This window comes from Strigops habroptila, chromosome 5 (genome assembly GCF_004027225.2).
Source record: "Strigops habroptila isolate Jane chromosome 5, bStrHab1.2.pri, whole genome shotgun sequence".
In the NCBI taxonomy this organism is placed as follows: Eukaryota; Metazoa; Chordata; class Aves; order Psittaciformes; family Psittacidae; genus Strigops; species Strigops habroptila.
Window position 1 is genome coordinate 19,732,725 of NC_044281.2, and position 22,366 is coordinate 19,755,090.

Genomic DNA, 22,366 nt, shown 5'->3' on the forward strand with positions numbered 1-22,366 from the left:
GTTTCACACACAAATAAAAAATAAACAAAACCCCACCGCAAATTACATCTGTTAATTTAAATCTATCTTAAGAATGTCTTTGATTCTTTCTACAGTTATCTTTGCTGACCCTACTGTAATTCACTTAAAAAAAAAAAAAGTCTCTTACCCAAGGACCAACATTATAGCTTGGCAGTTCACATACTGATATCAGACTGAAATGATGGTTTTGAATCATAAAACATGTCATCAGCTTTATACCAAACCACCAATAACCTTTGTCCCACTTGCCAGCCCTCCTTTTACTTGTCAATATAAGGCTTACCTGATTGTGTTTCCAATTACAGAGAAGGGAGCCCCTGGTCTGCAAGCTGCAATTGCTTCATCTCTACATTTCCTGGCAACCTCCACTAACTTTTCACCAGATTTATCCACATTGCCCACCAAAAAGGTTTCAGAAGTGTCACCATGGTAGCCATTGTAATACACCTAAACATATACAGAAACGTAAAGACATTTTCTCATTTTGCATCCAGAAACAGATTGTCTCCTTAATTAAATCCATTCTTTCTAGGAACGGGCTATATATTGTAACAGATAGACCACGGGTAAGCTCTATTTGCGAGAATGAGACTGGAAAAGCAAAACATTGCAAAGGAGAAAAAAAACCCAACCAAACAAAAGGCACAGAAGATTGCAAGGTGTGTAAGGATTGCCAATTAAAAATTCGAGAAAAGCAGAAGTTGTGCACCACTGCCCAGCAGCGCACCAGACAATGACATTGCTCAGCTACAGGACATGAGGCTAGCTGGGCTATATGCGAGAAGATGGATGGAGGTTGTGCATGGGCTCAGGGGGCTCTTGGGGCCCACTGGGAGCCCACCCACCCAGGACACCTGCTCCTGGGGCTGGGGACCTGCTTGCACCCCACAGGGTTGGCTGTTGAGTCCTGGTGTTGGCTATGGGCACTGGAACACGCAGCAGTGCTGGCAGGGACACACGCACCTCTGCAGCCAGCATCCCCTGCTGGGGTTTTGAGTGATGCTGTGCACAGCTGGGTGAGAGGGGTACCCTGCTACCAACATCCATAGGGAGCCCCATGGAAAGTACGGGCCAAATCCACAGCCAGCCGCTGCATATTTGCTTTAGTCTCATTTTTAAACTACAGTGGGGCATTAATGTTCGATTTTACTTCTGACTTCCAGAGCTAAATTTTGAAAGAGAATAAATGTACCATTCTGACACCACAAAGTTTCATGTGCTGAAAACATGGCATTCTGTTGAATAATTTTTTTTCTTTTTTTTTGGATATTTCATAGGTTTTAAACATCAGCTCTCCAGAAGTTCTCTGCTGGGCACAGGAAACCCTGGCTATGCACTATGGAGCTCTGCAACGCGCCATTAAAATGGGGTTTGCAGCTCTGAGGTATGGCAGGCAGGCACATAATTGTAAGACCAAGCCAAATTACCCGAAGGAAAGACAAATTATAATGGTGCACCGTTTTGATCTTCTAAAACATTTTTTCTCTCCCTGAACAGTGGGCAACTATCCTTCTAGGACTAATAACTCACCAAGCTCAAAGCACGGAACTTTTGCCACTGGTGAGCTATTTGTGAAAGACAGACTCACATTCTTTTTGGCCAATTCCAAACTAGAAAAAACAGAAAAATAAAAAATTGGCTTCAGACAGTTTATCCCAAGGCCAGGTTTGTGTTCAGGGTGAGATGTGAACAAAATGCAGGCAGTTAAGAGTGAGGGGTGTTTAAAAGGTGAGTGTCAGCAAGGGCCCAACTGTGTTACCACCACTCGGGTGGACAGCGGCTGTGACCCCCTGCTCTACACCTTCCTCTGCCATTCCAGACTGCCAAAAAATCTTTTCTTTTTCTTTTTTTTTTTTTCCCTATTATTAATTTAATGCCCATTGGGCAGGTTTTAATCCAGCTAGTTCATATTTAAACTAAACCAGTTCATTTTTAGTGCTAGCAAGTACAACACACAAAATCCCAGCATTAAACATCATCATCCTCCTGAAAAAGAAAATACAGATTTAAAACATAGGAGAGCTTAAAATTAATAATAATATTTACAGCAGCCCATCAACTGCAATTACAGACTTCTGATGTTAATAAGGTACAACCACAGCAACTGTAACACGCTAATTCCTTAGAAGTCACTGAAAGAACCAAGCTGTAAGAAACATTAACCTGGTAATGGTAGGCTGAAAATTGCACTATGCTGAGGATTGGATGGATAATGCTATTGTTTCTACCCTAAAATACATTTTAAAGGCTACATGATTCAAGCCAATAAAATTTGTATTTTATCTACGAAATTCTACCACCTTAATTGTGCAAAAATGGATTTTTTTCTTCAAATAATTTGTACATAGCGTGACGTTTTTACACTCAATAACCAGAACATTATTTAATCATTTTATAGAGCCTGTACACAATTATAAACAATCTGTTGTGCAATATTTACTTTGATTTTTATTCTGTCCACCTGCCAAATGTCACAGTTTTGCTCATTAAAAATAAGCTAAAAGATCAGTTAGCAACGCTGAAAAGCAATCTTTGTTTCTTCAGCTATTTTGGAACTGAGCAATTATCAAACACAGCACAGTTCAGTTTTAAATGGTAAAAAGACCTTACAAAGATAATCAGCAATTCCCATCCTTGCAGGAATCTTCACATTCACAGAAACTTCAAGATTTATTTTATTTTACGAGAGTAAACAGAAAACAAATACAAATATGTCTTCAAAAAGATCAAGCATTTAGTCAGACATTATTTGTAAAGCAGAGTGGGCAGGATATGCATTAATATAAAAATATTTCATTTAGTTTCTCATGGAAAGTACCTGTGATATGAATCTATACTTTTATTTTTTTATATATATAAGGCATCATTATTATCCTAAAAGATGAAAAAAAAAAAAAAGAACCTTAATGAGATACAAAGAAATCAGCTGTTAAATCCTCAGCTGTTGCAAACTGATTTAGTCTAATAAAATGAGCCAAGGTACACCAGTTCACCAAAGTAAAAATGTAGGCCAAAAATATACTTTCAAAATGACAGATCCCACTGTGCAAACCTGATATAGTCAGAATTCCACAATTAGAAAGTATGGAGATGGGAAAGAATTTAGAAAGACTAAAAAACCAAACCAAAGCAAACCCAGTTCTAGATCACATGCGTGTATACCATGGGAAAGAGGTCGCTGACCATAATTTTAATAGAAAAAATATTTTAGAAAGCTTGAATCTCATGCTCAGAGATTCAATTCTACTGCAGATTTCTTCCACTTCTGCCAGTATGAAATTTGGGCCCATGGAAAATAGTATCAAGTTACCAAGAGCTTCTTCAATGATTAAAAATGCCCATTTTTATGAGATGTTACTCCCTTGTATGCGACATATAATTGCAAAGCAACAGTGGGATTCAAAAGACATCTGTGTTCATATTAGAAATAAATTGGACTTTGGGAAAATAAAAACATGCACAGTAGAAAGAAAAAAGCTTCTGCAAGAGACGACTTTTTTTCTTTTTTTTTTGTATAAATGAGATGAGAATTAGGTTTCCAGTTTCTATACTTTCTTGCTCCTAAGAAAATCCAGCCAGTGCTTATTTAAATAGCTATAATTGACCATTCTCTGGAAATATTAAGTCATAGTTATATCACACTATTTCTGTTTTCTGTGCAGAAGGTTCAGGGTTTTTATACCAGAAATGGAACACAACACTACCTTCAGGGATTTTAATAAATGTAGGGAACACTGCTAGCAAAAGAGTTGCTGTCCAAATAGACTGACATACACAGGCCAATGTAGCCTCTAATGACAGAGTAAGATAATGTCAGGCCCCACTCAAAATCAGCAGGAAGAGGAAGATCAATCTTGGCAGAGTGAAGGAAAAATGCTGGCTTTCTTCATGTTAGCTCATCTCATACATATCTATCTTCAGCTGCTGCCCAGTACTGTGGTGCTCTGCATTAACTACACAGTGGATCAATAACAATTACACCTTCTCAAAAACATGACACATAGCAGGATTGGGTTGACATTTCACTTAGGCCAACATTGATCTCAGTGCATCTGATTCCAGTCCTAAATTCAAGTCAGGCCTGGGTCTAGCTGGAATAAACACACAGTTAAAAACAAAAAAGGAAACCAGCTGCTTGTGCCTTGGCTCAGAAGTAAACAGCACATCCATCTGTGCATCCCCCATCTCCAATCCACTATTCTTCCCGTTGCTACTAGTGATTCTAAAGTTGATCAAAGACTATTTTTTTATATGAATTACTCACCGTGACATCAATGTTGATAATATCTCCATCCTGCAGAGGTCGACTGAAACATAAACAGAAAAAAAAAAGGTGACAGACAGTTCCCAACAAAGGGAATATAAGAATAAACACCTAATGACACATACATAAAAAATCAGGGGGTAGATATTTTGTGATGGAGGAAGGTCGAGGCAAACAGAATAACCATTTTTAATGTTCAACTCTCACTACTTAGAGAACAAGTGTAGCCGAATATAAAATAATGAGAAATGACTACCAGAAAAACATATCAACACCTCAAAAATCTGCCATTATATTTATTCTTTTTCTCTCACTAGGGTTCATATTTTACTTTCTGAGTAGCTGAATGTATTGCAAATAATAATAAAACCCCCCTAACAACAACACATAAATTCAAATATATTTATTCCTTCCCCTATACTTATTTTGCTGGAGGGAAAAAAAAAATAAATCGGACAGTTCTTGGCTTTTTTCCACACACTAAATTCTACAGGCATTATGCTTTTTTTTTAAGTTTCTCAACAAACAGGATATTTTTTTTTCTATTTCACATACATTTCTATAACATCTATCAGCATCATGTGGTAACATGATATGCATCTGCAATACATTTATACATGACATTTAGTTAAGCTGAAGTATGTTCAATGTTAAACATAATTTATTAATTTCAGTTTAACATTTTCATTCCTGGTGGTAGAATGTATATTATTGGGGAAATACCTGTCAGGAATACCATGACATACCACGTTGTTTACAGAAGTACAAACAGATTTTGGAAACCCTCCATAGCCCAGAGGTGACGGATAGGCATTCTGTCTGATTATTTCATGATGAACAATGGAATCTATTTCTTCAGTTGTCATGCCAACCTAAAATATCAAACATAACATCCTGTTAAAAAAGCAAAGATAGTTTCTCATATTTACTGAATGTGATTGCAGCCAAGTGTTTCAATGAAATCTTGGATGTTTCAAATACACTGCTTTGATACAAAACACTAAACCGTCTGATATACTTTATTGATATGTTGAACCTTTTTTTTAAAAGAGAAAAGGTGTTAAACAAAGTATACAGTAGAATCAAGTACTCAAAGGTTCCTAGAAAACCTAAAATACTGCCTACTTCCTTTCCATTCTTTTTTCCACATTTGATTTCTCAAAGACACCAATTTTCCGTGGCACCTTTTTTCAGTAGCTGCTGAAATGTCTGTTTTCAATGCTTTCAGTCATTTAAAACACAACATTACTTTCCCTTTTATTTGTAAAAGAAAGGACCTTAACTCATATAACTGCCCAGGACATTCATCATAATGCGTTTGTGCATTTTATGAAATTGTTTTCCAAGTATGCTGTAATTTTATAAAAGATTTAAATATTTGGCTTCATATCTTGAAGATATTTTACTTAAAGTCACCATAGCCTGGATGATCACAGTGAATCTACAAGCGCTTATCCATCATTTTTAGAAATATTCATTTTTATGCTTGACGTTTCCTAGATTCATCTTTTTCTCACAATTTTACATATTAAAAAAAACCCCTCTCATAAATCATTCAGCCGTTTTCTGAGTATCCATGGAGTGGAAAATGCAAATGCTTAAAATAACATTCTTCTCATTTTTCTTTTGGATCAACTCTGTCTCTGGAATGGTTAGAGCTGAAATTTGAAATTTGGTAGGGAAACCTCCCTCATTGAGAAGAAGTGCTTTTGAGGGTTCCTCTGCAAATTGATTTTGATTTGAATGAGTTTTGAGCCTTTGAAAATCATACTTCGTACACATACGAAGATCAATCTTGGCAGAGGAAAGGAAAAATCACAGTGGCTGTGATTCTGGAGGCCTTTTTAGTAACACAAGGAATATAGGTAGGCTGTGGTGCAGGAGGCATACTTATCCATATATTGAAATATTCAGTGATCACGCACAATGAATACAGTGGAGTGCGTTTGTGTGCTGTGCTGAGGATAAAACCAGGTCTATTTTGCTCAGCTTGCATCTTGTTCAGCACAAAAACATGGCTGGGCAGATAAGGAGTGATGATGACACTCAAGACCAGGATTTGGGGTTACTGTGCAACCCCCCTGCTTTGCAGTAGCCATTGCAGCCTCTGTGCTGGGATGGCAGTCGCAGCCCCAGTGTGCTGTCTGTACTCGATACTGCAGCCATCGGTTCTGGATAAATACAGGTTTGTTGCTCCTGCCTTCACTCACCCATCTATCATTTTCAGCCCACAGACAAACTGAACTGCTGTGTACCAGACTGGGTGCTGCCTGACGCTGCTCTGCTCAAGCAATTTGATGTGGCTTTTGGACACTCAGCAGACAGATCTGTGGTCTCTGCATGGCAGGCTTACACACTGTGAAAAGGTCTACTTTTAACAGTATCTGTTTTAATTTTAAAGGAGCTTTTGCTAGCCGGGCAAGGCTGGGGAGGCACCTACTGCACACCTCATCCCTTATTTGGGACTGGGCAATCTGATGGTGTCTAACAAAATACTTCTACGTCATAGAATTTGCTGCTTTATTTCCAAATCTTTAACTCAAACCTAGGAAATACTGTCATACATAATACCACATTGTATTTTTAAGTCCCACAGGCAGTAAATGGTGTATCAAAACAACACTCAGCCTAAACTTCATCTCTCTGCATCCATGCATTATAATACACTTTTGTTATATTGAGGAATGTTACTGCCACTAACTAAAGCTGGTTTGGAAGGCTGCATTCAAGGTGGGTTCAGCAAGACAACAGGAACAGGTGGACGGGGCTCTTCAACTAAAATAGGAATTCAGAGTTTACCTTATGAGAATAGCCTAAAAGAGCTTGGTTTGTTTAGTCGGGTGCACTGAAAGCTGTAATAGCTCTATTACTATGTGAAGGGGACAGACTCAAGGAAAGGCAGGAAGCTGTTTAAACTAAAGAGTGGAGTTGGCACAAGAACAAATGGGTATAAACTGGCCACATGCAACATCAGGCTGGGAAGTAGAAGATGCTTGCTGTCAATGAGGGATGGTCTTGGCCTCACTTACTGGTATGAAATGGTGCTCACCACCTGTCTACAGCTGACCTGGGCAGTAGTCTTGGCACCACAACTCCTAATGCCACCTCCCTCCCAGTCCACAGCACCTGGTCATGTAATTCTTACCTTACGTACACCTTCTTGCTCCAAAATGTTTATTACATGTATGCAGTATTTTGCTATTATGTATGATTTGGCACATACTATGAACTGCATCACAAGCTATACTGTGCTGCATACATATGCACCCTGATCCTTCACAAACATGCATACGCCCTTAACTTTACATGAGTAAGTTTACTGCACTGGGAAATAACTGCTCATGAAGAAGTTAAGCAAGCATGCGCCTACGTAAGATTAAAGCTGTAGGCAGTTTTGTTATTGGCCACCCCAGGTCCAGAATTAAACTTCTTGGAAAGTGTGATGATAGCCGAAAGAAAAAAATGCATGCTAAACTGATATTTTCCCCCTTTTAAGTCAATGGCATTAACCTGCAGCCCCCATCTATCTCTGCATCTCGTAACTACTCAACCCATTTTACCCTATCCAGTATGCTATTACATGAAATAACAAGGCAAGGCGAAAAAAGCATTCCTTCATCTGCAAAACCTGGTAATAGACTCCTCCCAGTACATTTTAACTTGGGAGGTATCCCAAAAAGCATACTGTAGAAACATTTCTGGAAACCATGAGGCTTTATTACCAATGCACTCCAGAAAATTGTGTAGAATTTGGCAGCTGTTTTCTCCAATGGCAGTTCTAGGAGTTGCACTGGACCTCACAGGACAGTGAAGGGCCAAAGGATAGATGGGAACAGAGGGGGCAGCCCAGCCCTTCAAACTTGCACAGATGAAGAGCTGGAAAGAATGATGCATGAAGAAGATGGGCCATGAAATGAAAAAAAAAAGTAGCATGGGCCTTATGAGAAACTCACATGATTTGGCACAATCCTAAGGGAGGGAGATTACAGACAGAGAGATATTACACCTGAGCCAGCAACTCATTCTAAGTACTACATAGGTCCAAAATATAGAAATAATTAAAGAGGCATATTATGGACTAACTCAAAAGTTAATAAATCCTTATTTTTTTCAGAATCTAACTTAAAAGCTGGATGCACATTAAGGGAAAGTTAAAAAAAAAAAGTAGAAAAAAACCCAAATAAGCTAAAGCATAAAATACATTCAAGCTGTTATGGGACTTCTGTAATTGTTACCTTTAAGCCCTTTCCAGCCAGAAGCAGGACGTGACGGGCCAATTGACAAGCTTGACGAAGCCCTTGAATCTGATCTTCATTCTTAATTTCTATGTCGTCTCCCCAGTCTGGTACAATGCCTGTCGTCACATAGTCTGGTTTCTTTATGTGCTTGGAGAAAAAGGATTGAAAATGAAGATCAGAAAACTGAGCATGACAATGGGATCATTTTCTCAGATACTGCCTCCTGCTTCATGGCAGCTTGCCCTTTCTGTCGTAGTATCGACCTTCCTAAGCCATCAGGGCAAACCCTCAAGGCTGCCTCAGTATTTCTTCCACTGCCCTTTTGAACTTAACATTGCCTGTTACTACTGACTTGTACAGTCTGTTAGCCTTCCAGTGCTGAAACCCCAGATACTGCAGCTGACTTCCAGCACAGACAGTTGCAAGTTTTGAAACTGTGAGAAAGACTTTAAAACTCTTAATTTGCTTTTGCAAAGAAAGAGGCACATTTTCTACAAAAGGCATCTAAACATTGGAACCAATGGAACAAACATACAGAATTAGGCTCAAAAATAAAACTGATCAAATCCTTAGTTTCTCATTCAGACAAAACTCTCGTTAACTTTCACAAGATTGCTTTTTGATCTTTGGATTTAACTTAATTTAATTTGGAGGTTTTTACTTCTTAATCTAGATCATATGCTGTGCCCAAATTTGTCCATCTACAACATTATGCTGTGTCTTGGAAAGTGTAATAAACTTCATCTTTTTTTCACACATAAAGTTCTGAAAATTCATTTCTGATTTTTTTTTAAATCCACAAGTTTCATGGCACGTGTATAAACACACCAAACTAATAATAACGGTAACATCTTCCACGGAGGTGGAAATACACTTTCTCCTGGAGTGTCCTGGGCTGTTTCACTGGCTGAGGAAGAGTCCCTTTGCCCACCACAGCCAGGCTGATTCTCTGCCACGCCAGCCACAGGGCAAGTTTTGCACTGAGTTCACAGAATGCAGAATCAAGCTGGCAGGCAGAACCCAAAGTGGGCATGTGGGCTGTACACAACAAGAACATAAACCAGCAGGGTGTGGGAGTAAAGAAGAGTGGGGCAGCCCATTAGCTCTAGAGGGGCTTTAAATAGGAGGACTATTGTTACTCCTACAGGTATTTAATTTCTACTCTGATAAAAAGCGAAACTATCTTTAATGGACTTACATCAATAGAATTTCAGATTTCCATTTTGCTCAAATTAATGGCATATCAACCCTAACAACATCCTATTGCAGTGGTTTGGGACTTAATTTAGAAAAAAAACCCTCAATTTCCTGGACTAGCAAGTCTGTAAACAGCAGCACCCTTGCTTTCCCCTTGGAGGGCACATATCTAGAAACTATTGAGACCTGACCCTGCTGACCTGTATGATCTGCTAAGGCAGAAGCCCAAAGCAGCACACATACAAATGTCTATGCATACAGTTTCACACCAGTATCTTGAAAAAACCCCATGGTATTTCAGTGTGATTTCTGCTGTACTCTGTATGAAGCAGTAACTTTGCCCTCAAGTTTTTAGAGTTGAAGAATTGGACTGATCTTTAAACAATCTGAGAACTCCGACCTGTGAAGACAATTTTTCAGTATGACAATATATTTCTTCCTCTTTATCCTAAAAGCATCATCTAAATACAGAAAAAAAAGTGTCCAAGTTCTACAATTTTTAAACTTTTTAAAATATCTAAAGTATGTAACCCTATGCTCTCCCCCTGCACAGAGCTTCACAGCCCCTTAGGTGTAAGAGCCCTACATCGTTATCTGCTTTCCTGTCTAACCACTTTTAAGTATTTCTGGCCCATGGAAATACTCTATATTTTGAATAAGAAATCTATAATAAGATGAAAAGTAAAATTTGAAAAAAGTACTAATACACATCCTGAAGCACTGTTTAGAAAAGGTACTTTGGTCTTCTTTTGCCTGAAGGAAAGATACTAAACAGTTAATCTGTATGCTGTAATTAAATAGGGGAAAGGAAATAAAAAAAAGGAAAAAAAGAAAACCAGAAGTTGGACACATGTTAAAATTGCATGAAAAAAGTTCCTTTTAGCTCTAAAGTACATAAAAGTATATGTTGCAAGTAAAAAAACCACTTAAGCACAGTGAAGACAAGTTCAGAACATGCAGTGGGGTTGCGTGGCAGCTACCAGCAGGTATTGTATGTTCTCTTCCTAAATCTGACATAACCAATTAACAAAACCTTCAGCAAAATATAAATGTTTTTATAATTAGCTTGCTAGAGGTTTATACAGAAAAGGACTCAGATGATCATTAATGATTCTTACTGACTTTTGGTAGGACCATCTACAATTGTCCAAAACGAGAATCTGGACCCAGAAGTGTAAAGTGTTGACAGATTATTACGATATTCCACATTTATACTACCCTAAGTGAACAAGCCCCAGATTTAAACTCCCTAATAACTGTGTTTAACATGGTAGGCAGCTCAAAACTTCTCTCACCAATGCTCCTATTTCAAATACCAGATCAAGCAACAGGACAGTGATCCAAACTCCCAGCTGCTGGACAACGAATACACTTGATCATGCTGCAGCTGAACTCTACATTGGCTGAAGAACACATTAGATAATAGAAATTGCAGTACCTTAGGAACTGGGTGAGCTGGAGAAACTGTGGCTGGCCAAACTATACTATAAGCAGTATTTCTTTGTTCGTGAAAAAAGAAGCATCTTTGCTGTTGATTGCTTGACTGTCTGTGCAGGTAGATACGATTGCACCAAGAAAAGAATACGTGGCACCCAGTCACAGAACCTGTTAACAGATTAGTTAAAAATGGTTAACAGTTTTTCTACTACCACGTTACAAACTGAAAAGGGCAAAAAGAAGGGCACCATGTAAAACAAACCACAGAACTCATGCAGTAGCCAAGGGTAATTCAAATTGTTCAAGTCTTGTACTGTTAAAGAAAAAGCATTAAAAGTGAGAAGCAATGAGAACAAAAAAACTCCCCAAACAATACTTTGAAGCTTTATAAAATGCCAGTTCTGCTTTGGGTCAATGCATCAAAAAGTAGTGTGGGTAAATTCCCCAAAGCTTACAGCCAGGAGCGATGCTCCAACTAGCCCCTGCACAGCTAGAAGCTGCACTGTTCAAGGCTTGGTGAAATGGTAAATAAGGGACAATAGCAAGAAAAGAGGAGAGAAAAAAAAAGATTAAATGTTGATTTCAGGCAGTATTTTTGCAGAATTGGTCACGGATTGGAGCATAACCAAGTTAATGTTGCTCTTGTAATTTGTGCCAAGACACAAGGAATGGGGTTCAATTTGTCCTGCCTATAGGAAGGCAACAGAAAAAACTTCAAAAGTTCTTTTTAATTTTGGCCAAAGGCAATTGAGAATTAAAATTTGTAAGTCACTTGGAATGTATGAATGAGATTTCCATGTAATTCACATGGGAATTCGGGATGACAGTTCATCAGAGTATTCATTGCTCAAATGTAGTTCTTGGGCAATGAAACATTTTGCCCCTCTCAAAAAAAAAAAAGGGGGGGGGGGGGGGGAGGAAGTGCATTGAGGCCCAAAGGTTGTCAGAGACATCAAATCCAAAACAATGCATCACAAAAGGTGATGCTAGTATCAAAACTGGGAAATATCCTAAACTCAAAAGGATTATTGACACTGCCAAGTAAACTACAATTACACGTAGTGCATGTTCCCATTACTCAGACATTCTACAATCTAAACAGAGGAGGTTTCTGAAATAAAAGTTTCAGATAATAGTTAATCTGCTTCTGAAAAATGTCATCCGTATATACAAACACAAGAGCAATCTTTTATGGGAAGTAACTCATACAAATACTTACTCTTCAGTAAAACGAGTTTTCATTTAAACAGAAGTAACTAAACATTTTTGCAACACAGAAATTAAGAAATTAATGTACTGCATATTTTGTAACTATGTAAGAATTATTTTTTTCTTTTTTTAGAGGAAGAGTTTCTTCCATATCTTATATGTTTTTATTTTGTTGTACCTTCCTTCCTTTCTTTTGGATGCATTTATCATGTCCAAATGCAGGAATTACCCTTCTGCAGGCACTTTACAGCATCCCATGTTATACAGGAGATTCAAGTTACACACCTTTTTTGGAGCCCGAAAACACAGAATGAATGAAACAGTCACGTGAAGTTTGCTTTAGAAGTGTTCCCGACTGTCTCTTTGCACACTGATTCGTGCTATGTTTAGTTACCACCACTTGGAAGGCTGTAAAGCCTTTTACTGAGTACAAGCAAATTTTTACAGGCTTGTTTTTGGTTTTGTTTTTTTTAAATTGGTGATAAGTAACAAGGCAGAGTTGGAGCTTGAGGCTCAGATCAAGCTCTCAGTATAACCTGGCTACCCCCATGGAAGTTGCCTGCTTCAAAAGGCAAGAGTGTCTGTGGAAGTGGACCTGCCCAGTTAACAGAGGGCTCGATTGGTTTGGTGGTGTTTTAATTATAGTTTAATGACAACCTCACTACTGCTTTCCCTAGTGTCTCCTTCACAAGAAGAAGAAAAATCATTGTCCAATTAAAACAAAAAAAAAAAAAGAAAAGAATGTGGGCCATCTAACCTGCACAACATCTAAGTGCATCCAAAGAGCCCAAAGCATCCTACAAACTCCCTGGCTGATCTGCACCCATTGCTGGAAGCTGGAAGCACAGAATCTGCTGAGGTAGCAACTTTTGGGCTCTTGGAAGTAGCAATCAGTCTGCCAGTGTAAGCTAAGGTAGCTCTTTTAGAGAGTGAAGTGGAAGTACCTTGCTCTTAACCACAGCTGAAGGTATCATAAATATATTGAAAACCCACACTCACTGATATGGTCAGCTGAAGCCCATGTGGACACGAATATGGGAACGTGAATGCTCTTCTTGATGCATAGCATGCTGCCTGGGAACCTCGTCTACCGTGTAAAAGTTTAATTGGGGAAGAAAAGGTGCAGGTGTGCTTATAAATTGTTCAACAATAAAACTCCAGATGCCCAAATACATGTTCTTAAGTACCTTGAACCAGTTTATATTCATGGGTGTGTGCGTATCGGCTGTCCCACATTCAGAAGGCATACCTTTTTATTTGGAATTAAATTTTTGCCTCTGTTCTCCCAAAGAGACACTGTAAGTGTTGTCACAAGATAACAGGATAATAAGATACTGTAGTCTGTTGTTATTCTAACTACTCATTATAAACCAGACGCATACAAGAATATCTACTACTTGAACAGGTGAAATGCGACAATAAAATAAATATCACCGTAGTATAATATGACTTCTAAAATACATCACAAGAATTATAAACACAGGACAACTAAACCTTTATTTGAAATATAAAAAATTATAGCAGAAAACATTTTCCTACAAAGTAAAAATAAAAGGAAATAAAGTGGCATTAAAATATAATGAAGTTATTGTTTTATAATGAAAATCTGGACTCCATCCACAGACTTCCTTCCTTAAGAAGGCCTTCCTAATGCCTCCACAGCTCCTTTTATTTTTTAAGCTCCCATATTCACAGCTAATTCGATATAGCAACATCATCAATCATCGGAGACAGGAACAACTGGCTGTATTCTCCAAGTCTGGCTCAGATGTTCCCTCCTCCCCATCCCTTACACCTATCAAAGCTTTTCTCAGTGACTTATTTACTTCTGCAAAGGATTTCAAGCACATCCCTTTTGCTAAGCTTTCTGTGTATGTTAATTACTGTAAGATAGTTCATAAACACAGGATTTATGGAGCTTCCAGCAGAAACTGCAGCTGTTGGAGAGAGCCCGGACTCTGAACCCGGATAGCCTGGTAACACACCAGCAAAGCCAGGATGCAAAGTTGGCCCTTTTACACATTTCTCCTCTCTCCCAACAGCAAGACTATGTCACCTGCCACGAGTAACAGAGTATTTACTACCAGCTGCAATAAGAAGAATTATTACCAGCGTTACTGAATCACATCAGCAGACAGGATGCACCGAGCACAGAAAATTACAGACAACTGCTCCTCTGACTCGACAGTGAATTACACTGTGCAATCTGTATGCACGCATGTCCTGCCAGAGCCGCTGGATTCCTCAGCATTCCTTACAGACCTTAATTTGTATTAATAATATAAATATGCGCTGTGAGCTTTCATGAATTACCAGATGAATTTATCTTCTGCGGAAATGACATTTTCTTTTTCTTTTAAACGAGTCAGCCAAAGGGGCTGAATACAGAATTCAAGTATGATGATGGGTGGGAGCATTTTTAAGTGACTGATTTTGTAGCACAATGTGCCCTATATTTATTAGCCTTTTACTCTAGGTCTATTTTAATTGTTATCTGTTCATGCATGCTACACTATATAATGAAATGCTCCCATTTCACTCAGAGTGGAGAGTTTTTTATGTGTATCTCTATTAATGACCCTTAATTAAGTTGATTTTAGTCATTTAAATGTGATTTTCCTCTGGTCAAGAAGTATTTTTAACGGGAGATGTTGGAAATGAACTCTCACATAAGCCCTTTTCTAATGCTTCTTGTTTAACATTTGCAGCAATTTATCAGCTGTGCTTTCAATGAATGAGGTGTGGGGTAGCCATGCAAAAAACTGCTCATCTGCATGATTCATCAAATGTGATTGTTAGCAACCATTTTTTGGAGTATTTATTTATGAAAGAGTTCAAATTTCCAAGCAATTAACAAAAATGTTAGCAAAGGATAAACTTAAGGACAGTTCTAAGCTACAATAAATATAAGGGTACGTCTTAAAAGAGCCAAGAAACAAAATTAACATTTAAAAAAATTATTTAGTCATAGTATCAACAGAAGCAGAGTACCAAAATTATTCAGGACTACAAGAATTAACATCTAACCCATTTAGGAAATAAAATCAACTTGCTCTTGATAAAGTACATCTTAGTATATAGGAACAATTAACAACATCAAAAGCATTGTTCTGATAATTATTTTCAAAATATGTGGGTTTTTTTTACTGAAAAGAATGACTGTGGAAATTTTCTTAGCATATATGCATTTGACAGTAAAACACTAGAGATTTTAATATGCCTTGTCAGGTCATTTCAATATTATATCATAATTTCACTTCTTGTGCAAATATTATTTTTGCTGAAACTTCAAAGGAATAAAGTTTAAAGCAAGTTATTAAAAATCACTATGGGTAATGGTATGTGAATCCAACCAATGCAACTAGGTAAGAATATATAGCTTTTTACTGTTAATTACGAAATGTTCCAATCCAAAATAATGGTTGTGGTTTGAAAGATCATTACTTGTAATTGTAATTCTAACAGTCTTTTAAAACACTGACTTTGTAATCCCCGTGTTGCGATGGTACGTCCAAGCTTCAGAAATTGGATGGGAAAGATTAAAGGTTCTCTCCAACTCTGTGTAACCTGTGTAGCAAAAAAGCAGCTCACATTTCACAAGCAATAACCTGTGCATTCGTTTAAAAAAAAAAAAAAAAGGAAAAAAAGGAGGGGAAGAAAAAAAAAAAGAACAACATAGGGAAATGCCTGAGGCAGAAGTTGAAACTGATTGGGCAAAGTAGAAGGACAAGAGCCCTTGAAATTAAACAAAAGCAAATTCATTCTGTTGACAGATGTTGACTACATCAAAGCCACGAAAGAACTTTTTTCCTTTTCTTTTTTCGTTTTTTTGCAGCTAATACCTCCGTGTTTTCTGTACATTAAGGATATAGCACAGCTTAATCAACATAGCCCAACACATAACAATTTTCAAATTTGGTAAAAGTATATTGTAACGAGGTCTTAACAACAGGCTTCTCCAAACAAGAGTGTATTCACATGGTCATGTCTGCATACCCGTGCTGGTCACGCCATCATCAGCCCCTTACTTCCAGGGGTTAACTGCTCTGGCAGCCAAATAAAATACAGAGAGCACTGTGTAATTATGGAGACAGTCAAAGGGCAGACTCTATTTTGAAATCTATTTGCACAGACAAGGTCTTCCAATTTCGCTTACAGGAAACAAGCTGGTAAAGGGGGTCTCCTCCTCTCCAGATGCTTTCTACACGTTTTTCCCACATCAGGAAATCGTGGACATGGACACCATGCAGCACTGTTTCCTGGATTGCAGGACTATGTCATTACAAGGAGAAGAGCAAGTCCACGCTCGTGAGAAATATTTCCTCGTAATTGCCCATATTAGGGGAAAGCAAAACCCACAAGGACTACTGAAAAAGGGACTAGCAGCAATTTGTAAACAGGATGCAGCCACAGCTGTCATGATGGTACTGGAAAAGAGAAAACAGAAATGAAAGGGTAAAAACACTCTGGTTTTAATAACATGATTGGGGAAATGAAATATTCATCAGGATAGATACGACTTCAGTTACAACAGCAACACATTGGTAAAAACCTCAACAACAGCATGCTTATGACTGTACAAACTGAAACATGGGCCAGTATCTTACAAACATTATATTCTAATTTGGCATTGGTTTACTTAATAATTGAAATTAACAATTAAAGTTGTTTAGTTAATAAAGGTATTAACAGAATTGCTGTTCTCATTACCCTCACAAGAGGCAATAAAGCAAACCAATGGCCAAACACCCACTGATTCTAAGGGAGCAGAAGTAGCTAGCCCCTCTGCCAACACCACTGTGATTCTTCCATGACATGGAAAAAGCGAAGTTTGGCCCTCAGGACCAGTTATGCTCCTGTTAATTACAGTTTGACCTTATTTGATGGACAGCAGAACCAGACAATTTGTATTTGCTGTACGCCAATATATATGAGTTTTTTAATTGGGCGCAAATTTATAAAATATATGGAAGTACATTCTTGTTTGGCTTTACTTATTATTATTATGCCTTAATCTAGACCAGCACACTAAAATGATGAATCAGTGCCTTCTGGAATAGTGCCGGTCTTCTAATTCATTATTCAGTCAAACTTAGGGCCGACAAAATAGCTGTTCTACAAGTTGGTAAACTGGGAAACCACAGAGAACCAGAACCTCTTCTATTTACAGGAAGGATGACAGCCTAAGGGTACTTCATCCCAATAATAACAACATTCAAGTAACAGCGCCCAGGTCATGACAAGCCATGACCCTCCCCATAGCTCCTTCAGGAAGCCGGCTCAGTGCCAGCTTTTATCAGCAGCAACCAAGAGTGCAACTTTAACAAACAAGAAAAAAAGGAGAAATTAATTTTATATCCTTGAAAACCCCTTCAACCAGTTAAGCAGATGTGTATGTGTATGTATATATATACACACACACACACACACACATAGAGTCACACCAAGGCAGGCTAAGAAACTGACTGAGTAAAATTCTGGTATCATTAAACAGCACTTTCCCATTTTATTACATGATTTAAAAAATATTATATCCAAATTGTATTCACTCATATACCAAAGAAAATTAATTGCCAATTACAGAAGTGGGACTGGGTGGTACAGGCTTAACTTTGGGAACAGGACACTGCAGTTCTCCAATCGAGCCTTCCATCCTAGTGTATATTTCTACTACATTTTCTCTCTCTGATAGAATAACACAAGTAGAAAACAAAAAGAAAGTGTTGCTTACAGCAGTATCACAGCAAAATGAAACAAGTCAGGTACAAAAGCTGGACAAAGCAATATTAAGAGTTTCACGTACAGTTAATATCAGGGGAATTTAGGCTCCAGATCACGGCATCTGGCAAGTTTCAAGTTGTGTGACTAGCAGAAGAAACATTCCTCTTATATTACTGCATTCCTATATTGAGTAAATTAATTTATCATAAAGCGAATAAATTGAAACGAGAAACATATCTGCTCAGGTTTGCATATTTAAATATATCTTTCAATCATTTTCTATCTACCTTGAGGTTTTTAAAAAGATTGTAGAAATTACTTTCACTTGAAAGATTGGTTATTGTATTAATTATTTTGATCTTGTAGAGAAGTAAGAACCGTTGGAACAAGCTACTCGGTTTTAAAAATAGCAGTTGTTTCAGATTAAAATAATAAGCTATTCAAGTAGCTCTTACACACATACACACAATACTGAGTCTTGTTGTTTATATGCACCCACCCACAGCTCTAACATTCATTGAATCCTACTGGGATAAAATCTTTTCAGGTGTGCTGTGAAACAACTGTTTTTCAACTGGCATGTTTATGTCCTATACACATGCCTGATACAGTATTACATGTTAAAAATAAATCCTTTAAACTCCTAAATTTCTATCTGAAATGGAAAAAATATGTCTGAATCACCACAAAAAAATGTTTCCCACAGAAACCCTTTCAAAGCTACTGAAATTAGAGTAATTTTTGCTCAGAAAATTTAGGAGTGCTCCTAAACATTGTATCAGGATTTTTGCATAGCTTGAGACACAGGAAGAGAATGGGCAGTCAGGAGTCTTTTCCCCACACAGAACATAAGACCCATTGCAATAATTATTTTCAACATACCTGCAGCTGAATGTGTAAGGATACAAGATGATTTCTGAATGGTAAGCCAGTCTTCTCTCAAAAATAATAATAATCCTACTAACAAAGTGTATGCTGCTAGCAATTTTGTGATAAATACCTTAATAGAATAAGGTTACATTACTATTCATCTGGTAAAAATTACAGCTAACGGTGTTTCTTGCCTTGTACTAAATGTTAATTACTCATATTGTCCTGTTTTCACATGAAAACACAAGTTACATTAGGACAGTGAGTCTTTACTGAGAAAACAAGTACTTTGCTAGAGTGAAGAGTATAACCTTGGGGAATTCATCCTATAACCCGGAGTTCGAAATACATGAGCAGAGAGGTGTAAGAGTTTACAGCTGTTTCTACTAAACTACTGTCGTGATGGTGGTGGAAATAAGCTCTTTCCCCCCCACCCCCAAAGATGCTGTGCACAAGGAAGATGTTCCAATCAAGAGCTGGCTGTGGATAACTTTTAGCATCATGATTAAAACATCTATTTTTAAACCTGTCAGCAATTAGTATGTGCTATTAATGTGTAACTTGGAAGCTTATTCATAAAAATGTGGCATTTGGGTCACTGAATGAATTATAATGATAGGAGTATGGACTGAATTTGGAAGAGTATGGTATAATGTTTAGGAGCTGGTTTACTTTTTTTTTTAAATACGTTTAACTTATCTCCTTGCTTAACATTTACAAAGACCTCTTTCTTATCACAAAAGTCCCTGTTTATCAAACAGTGATACAGGAAGAAGTTGTTTACATTTTCAGAAATACCAACATACATCACTTATGACAAAAAAACCCAAGCACTCCATAAGAAATGCTCAATCACTGTCAATCATATGGACTAAAATATACATAAACCAAAGCATGTGGTGTGAACTATATTAGATTCAAACTGAACACAGAATTACAACTATAACAAACAAAACCAAATAATTACAAGTGACTCATAGGCCTATTTACACATCTCACCAAACTGCTGGAAAGGTAGGTAACCATAGAAACCTGACAGCCTAAATTCAGTACTTTAAAATTTGTGCTTAGTTTAAAATGTTGAAAATGATGTTTCTATTTGACAAAATCAATATTTTCAAAGGTTTCAGTTTTTGCTTTGGTACTTAAATGCTTACAATGATTTAATCTCTCGGTTACTAATAATTTGCCTTTTAAATTTTATTTTATCCAAGTAAAATTACAATTTATACTTTGTAATATAAATTAATACTTTTTGATACTGCAAATTAATATTTCTAACATTTCTTTAATGATTGAAATTAAATAATGAGGTAAAACAAACACTCCCGCACTTACTATTAACTGCTTTGCATATAGACTTTTCTAAGCTGCACACTAGCAAAAAAAATTACTCAAATTAACTGTTAAAGCTGAAATGTTAATAGCCTTTCCAACTTATAGTTCTTTTTCACTGACAATTACAATTTGCATGGCTTGAAATTTAATACTATGATTAGTACTAATGTCCTATATTTTACTTCATAATCTAAATGAGTAAAATATTATTTTTGTAGTTCACTGGCTCTTATACTTAGGCTGTAATGTTCAGTGTGTATTTCATTATGCAGATGAGCAATGGATGTTGTCTAACATGATTTAAATGGGTCAACAGTATTTTCCTATTCACATTAATCATACAGACAGCCACAAAAAAAAAAAGAAACCAAACCCAAGTCTTGAAAACTAACCTAGGAAATCTCTTTTTATCATTGACTCTTCCTACTGGTTAAACAACAGCAAACACATGTTACAGGAGATGGGACCCTCGCAAACTGAGGCTGGGCGCTGCTCCTCTCACTGGTGCTGGCAGTGGGCAGCACGCCCTGGGCTGCCTTCGGCCCCGTGCCAAGAATGATTCTTGTCCTGCAAAGTTCAATGGAAGCTGTGTGTTGACAAACTGAGCAAATTTGAATCGGCAAAATTCGTTCTTGGCACGGGGACATGCAACTGTGCTGAATGCAAAGGCATGCTGCCCGCTGACACTGTGCTGGCAGACGGGTTGCTCTTGCGTAAATACGCTTGTTGGAAAACTCCCACTGAAGTCAAAGGACACAGGATCAGGCCATTTATTGCCAACTGTTTATAAAACACATCAAAATTAAGGGCTCTATTCTCAAGCCATGCAGCCATCATCTACGGCCCATTTCATACATGCTATATTGCAAATAAAATGGCAATTTATAAATAATGTAGCACTTCTGCGGAAAGGGAAGCTGTCCTAATAAATGCTAAAAGGAAAGAACATAAGTACAAAACAGGCAGAAAGTAACAGGATGATCAAGTACCAAACATTCAGACTCATTTATACAATAAATATATCATTAGGGTTAAAAAAACAACAAGGCAATCAAGATTGTCTGAAACACAAGAGTTCTGCCATGGCACACAATCTCTACAAAGGCAGAGATTGCATGTTTAATTACATTACAGTGTAACAGGGCTGGCAGAGCTTGCCTGGGAAACCCCACGCCACGGTTCATACCATTGGGCAGATCCTGCTGGACAATGCAGGAAAAGTCCAAGCTTCTTGGGGACAGGATGCACGGGCTATGAGGCAACAGGCAGGTGGGTAATGGGACTCTTCACTTCCTCCCTTATCATGGCTGGACAGCCAGCGATGGATGGTTAAGCTTTACCAGTGTCTGCTCTCTGAATCCATTCTTATATAGACACACTGATATCAGCACAGCCATCGATATTTCAGTTTATTCTCCACTAACAAAGTTAAAGCCTTGAAACTGGTTTTGGTTACCACTGAAAGTAGCTGTTATTTGGTAAGTAAGTGTCAGTAATACAGCATACATAACATCTCTTCTCTGTTAGCTATACAGGCCACTCACTTGCCAACACTATCCCAAATTACTGATTTTGAGATATGAAATCTAAAAACATGGCGTGGGCACTGGCCACAGGCTTTCTTGCAAGGCCTTCACCATGCTTCCTCTTCCAATCCACAGACATAAGTATGAAGGAGGGCAGGGACTAAGCTTCAGCTTTTAAAGTAAACTCATCAACATATGGCAAAGTAGGAGGTTTCCAACTATTCCGACATCAGAAGACTTCATTTGCAACACTCATGCCCTGGACAAGTGTTTGTACCTAATAAACACCTGGGTATAGCAGACACCTCAACTGGAGGCAGTAACTGTGCAGTGCAAAGAGCTAAGGCATCAGTGGGCACTGACCTGGTGGCTGATTTACAGTAAATTGAACAATAACTACCACTATGATAACTAAGGTAAAGTCTTCGCCATGACCTTTTCTAGGTGTTGGGAACACGGAAGAGAGGTCAGCGTATTTCATGGTGTGACAACCCACATGCAGGTCAATATCTGGCACATACATTTCCCCTGCACCCTGTCCCATC

The 22,366-nt window shown here is 37.9% G+C and overlaps 1 protein-coding gene across 6 annotated transcripts in view; it reads right to left on the reverse strand.

Moving 5' to 3' along the window:
• Positions 1 to 22,366, reverse strand: part of METAP1D (methionyl aminopeptidase type 1D, mitochondrial) — a 48,635-nt gene that overhangs the window by 10,485 nt on the left and 15,784 nt on the right. For 4 of the 6 annotated variants that reach the window (XM_030487188.1, XM_030487186.1, XM_030487190.1 and 1 more), the window contains exons 2-7: positions 16,523 to 16,793; positions 11,159 to 11,325; positions 8,521 to 8,670; positions 5,009 to 5,157; positions 4,286 to 4,328; positions 305 to 468 (exon numbers count right to left, since the gene is read on the reverse strand). In XM_030487188.1, the coding sequence (XP_030343048.1) occupies positions 305 to 468; positions 4,286 to 4,328; positions 5,009 to 5,157; positions 8,521 to 8,670; positions 11,159 to 11,325; positions 16,523 to 16,586 (737 nt within the window). In that variant the 5' untranslated portion in view covers positions 16,587 to 16,793. The remainder of the gene's footprint in view (positions 1 to 304; positions 469 to 4,285; positions 4,329 to 5,008; positions 5,158 to 8,520; positions 8,671 to 11,158; positions 11,326 to 16,522; positions 16,794 to 22,366) is intronic. The other 2 variants (XM_030487191.1, XM_030487187.1) reach the window with 1 other exon arrangement.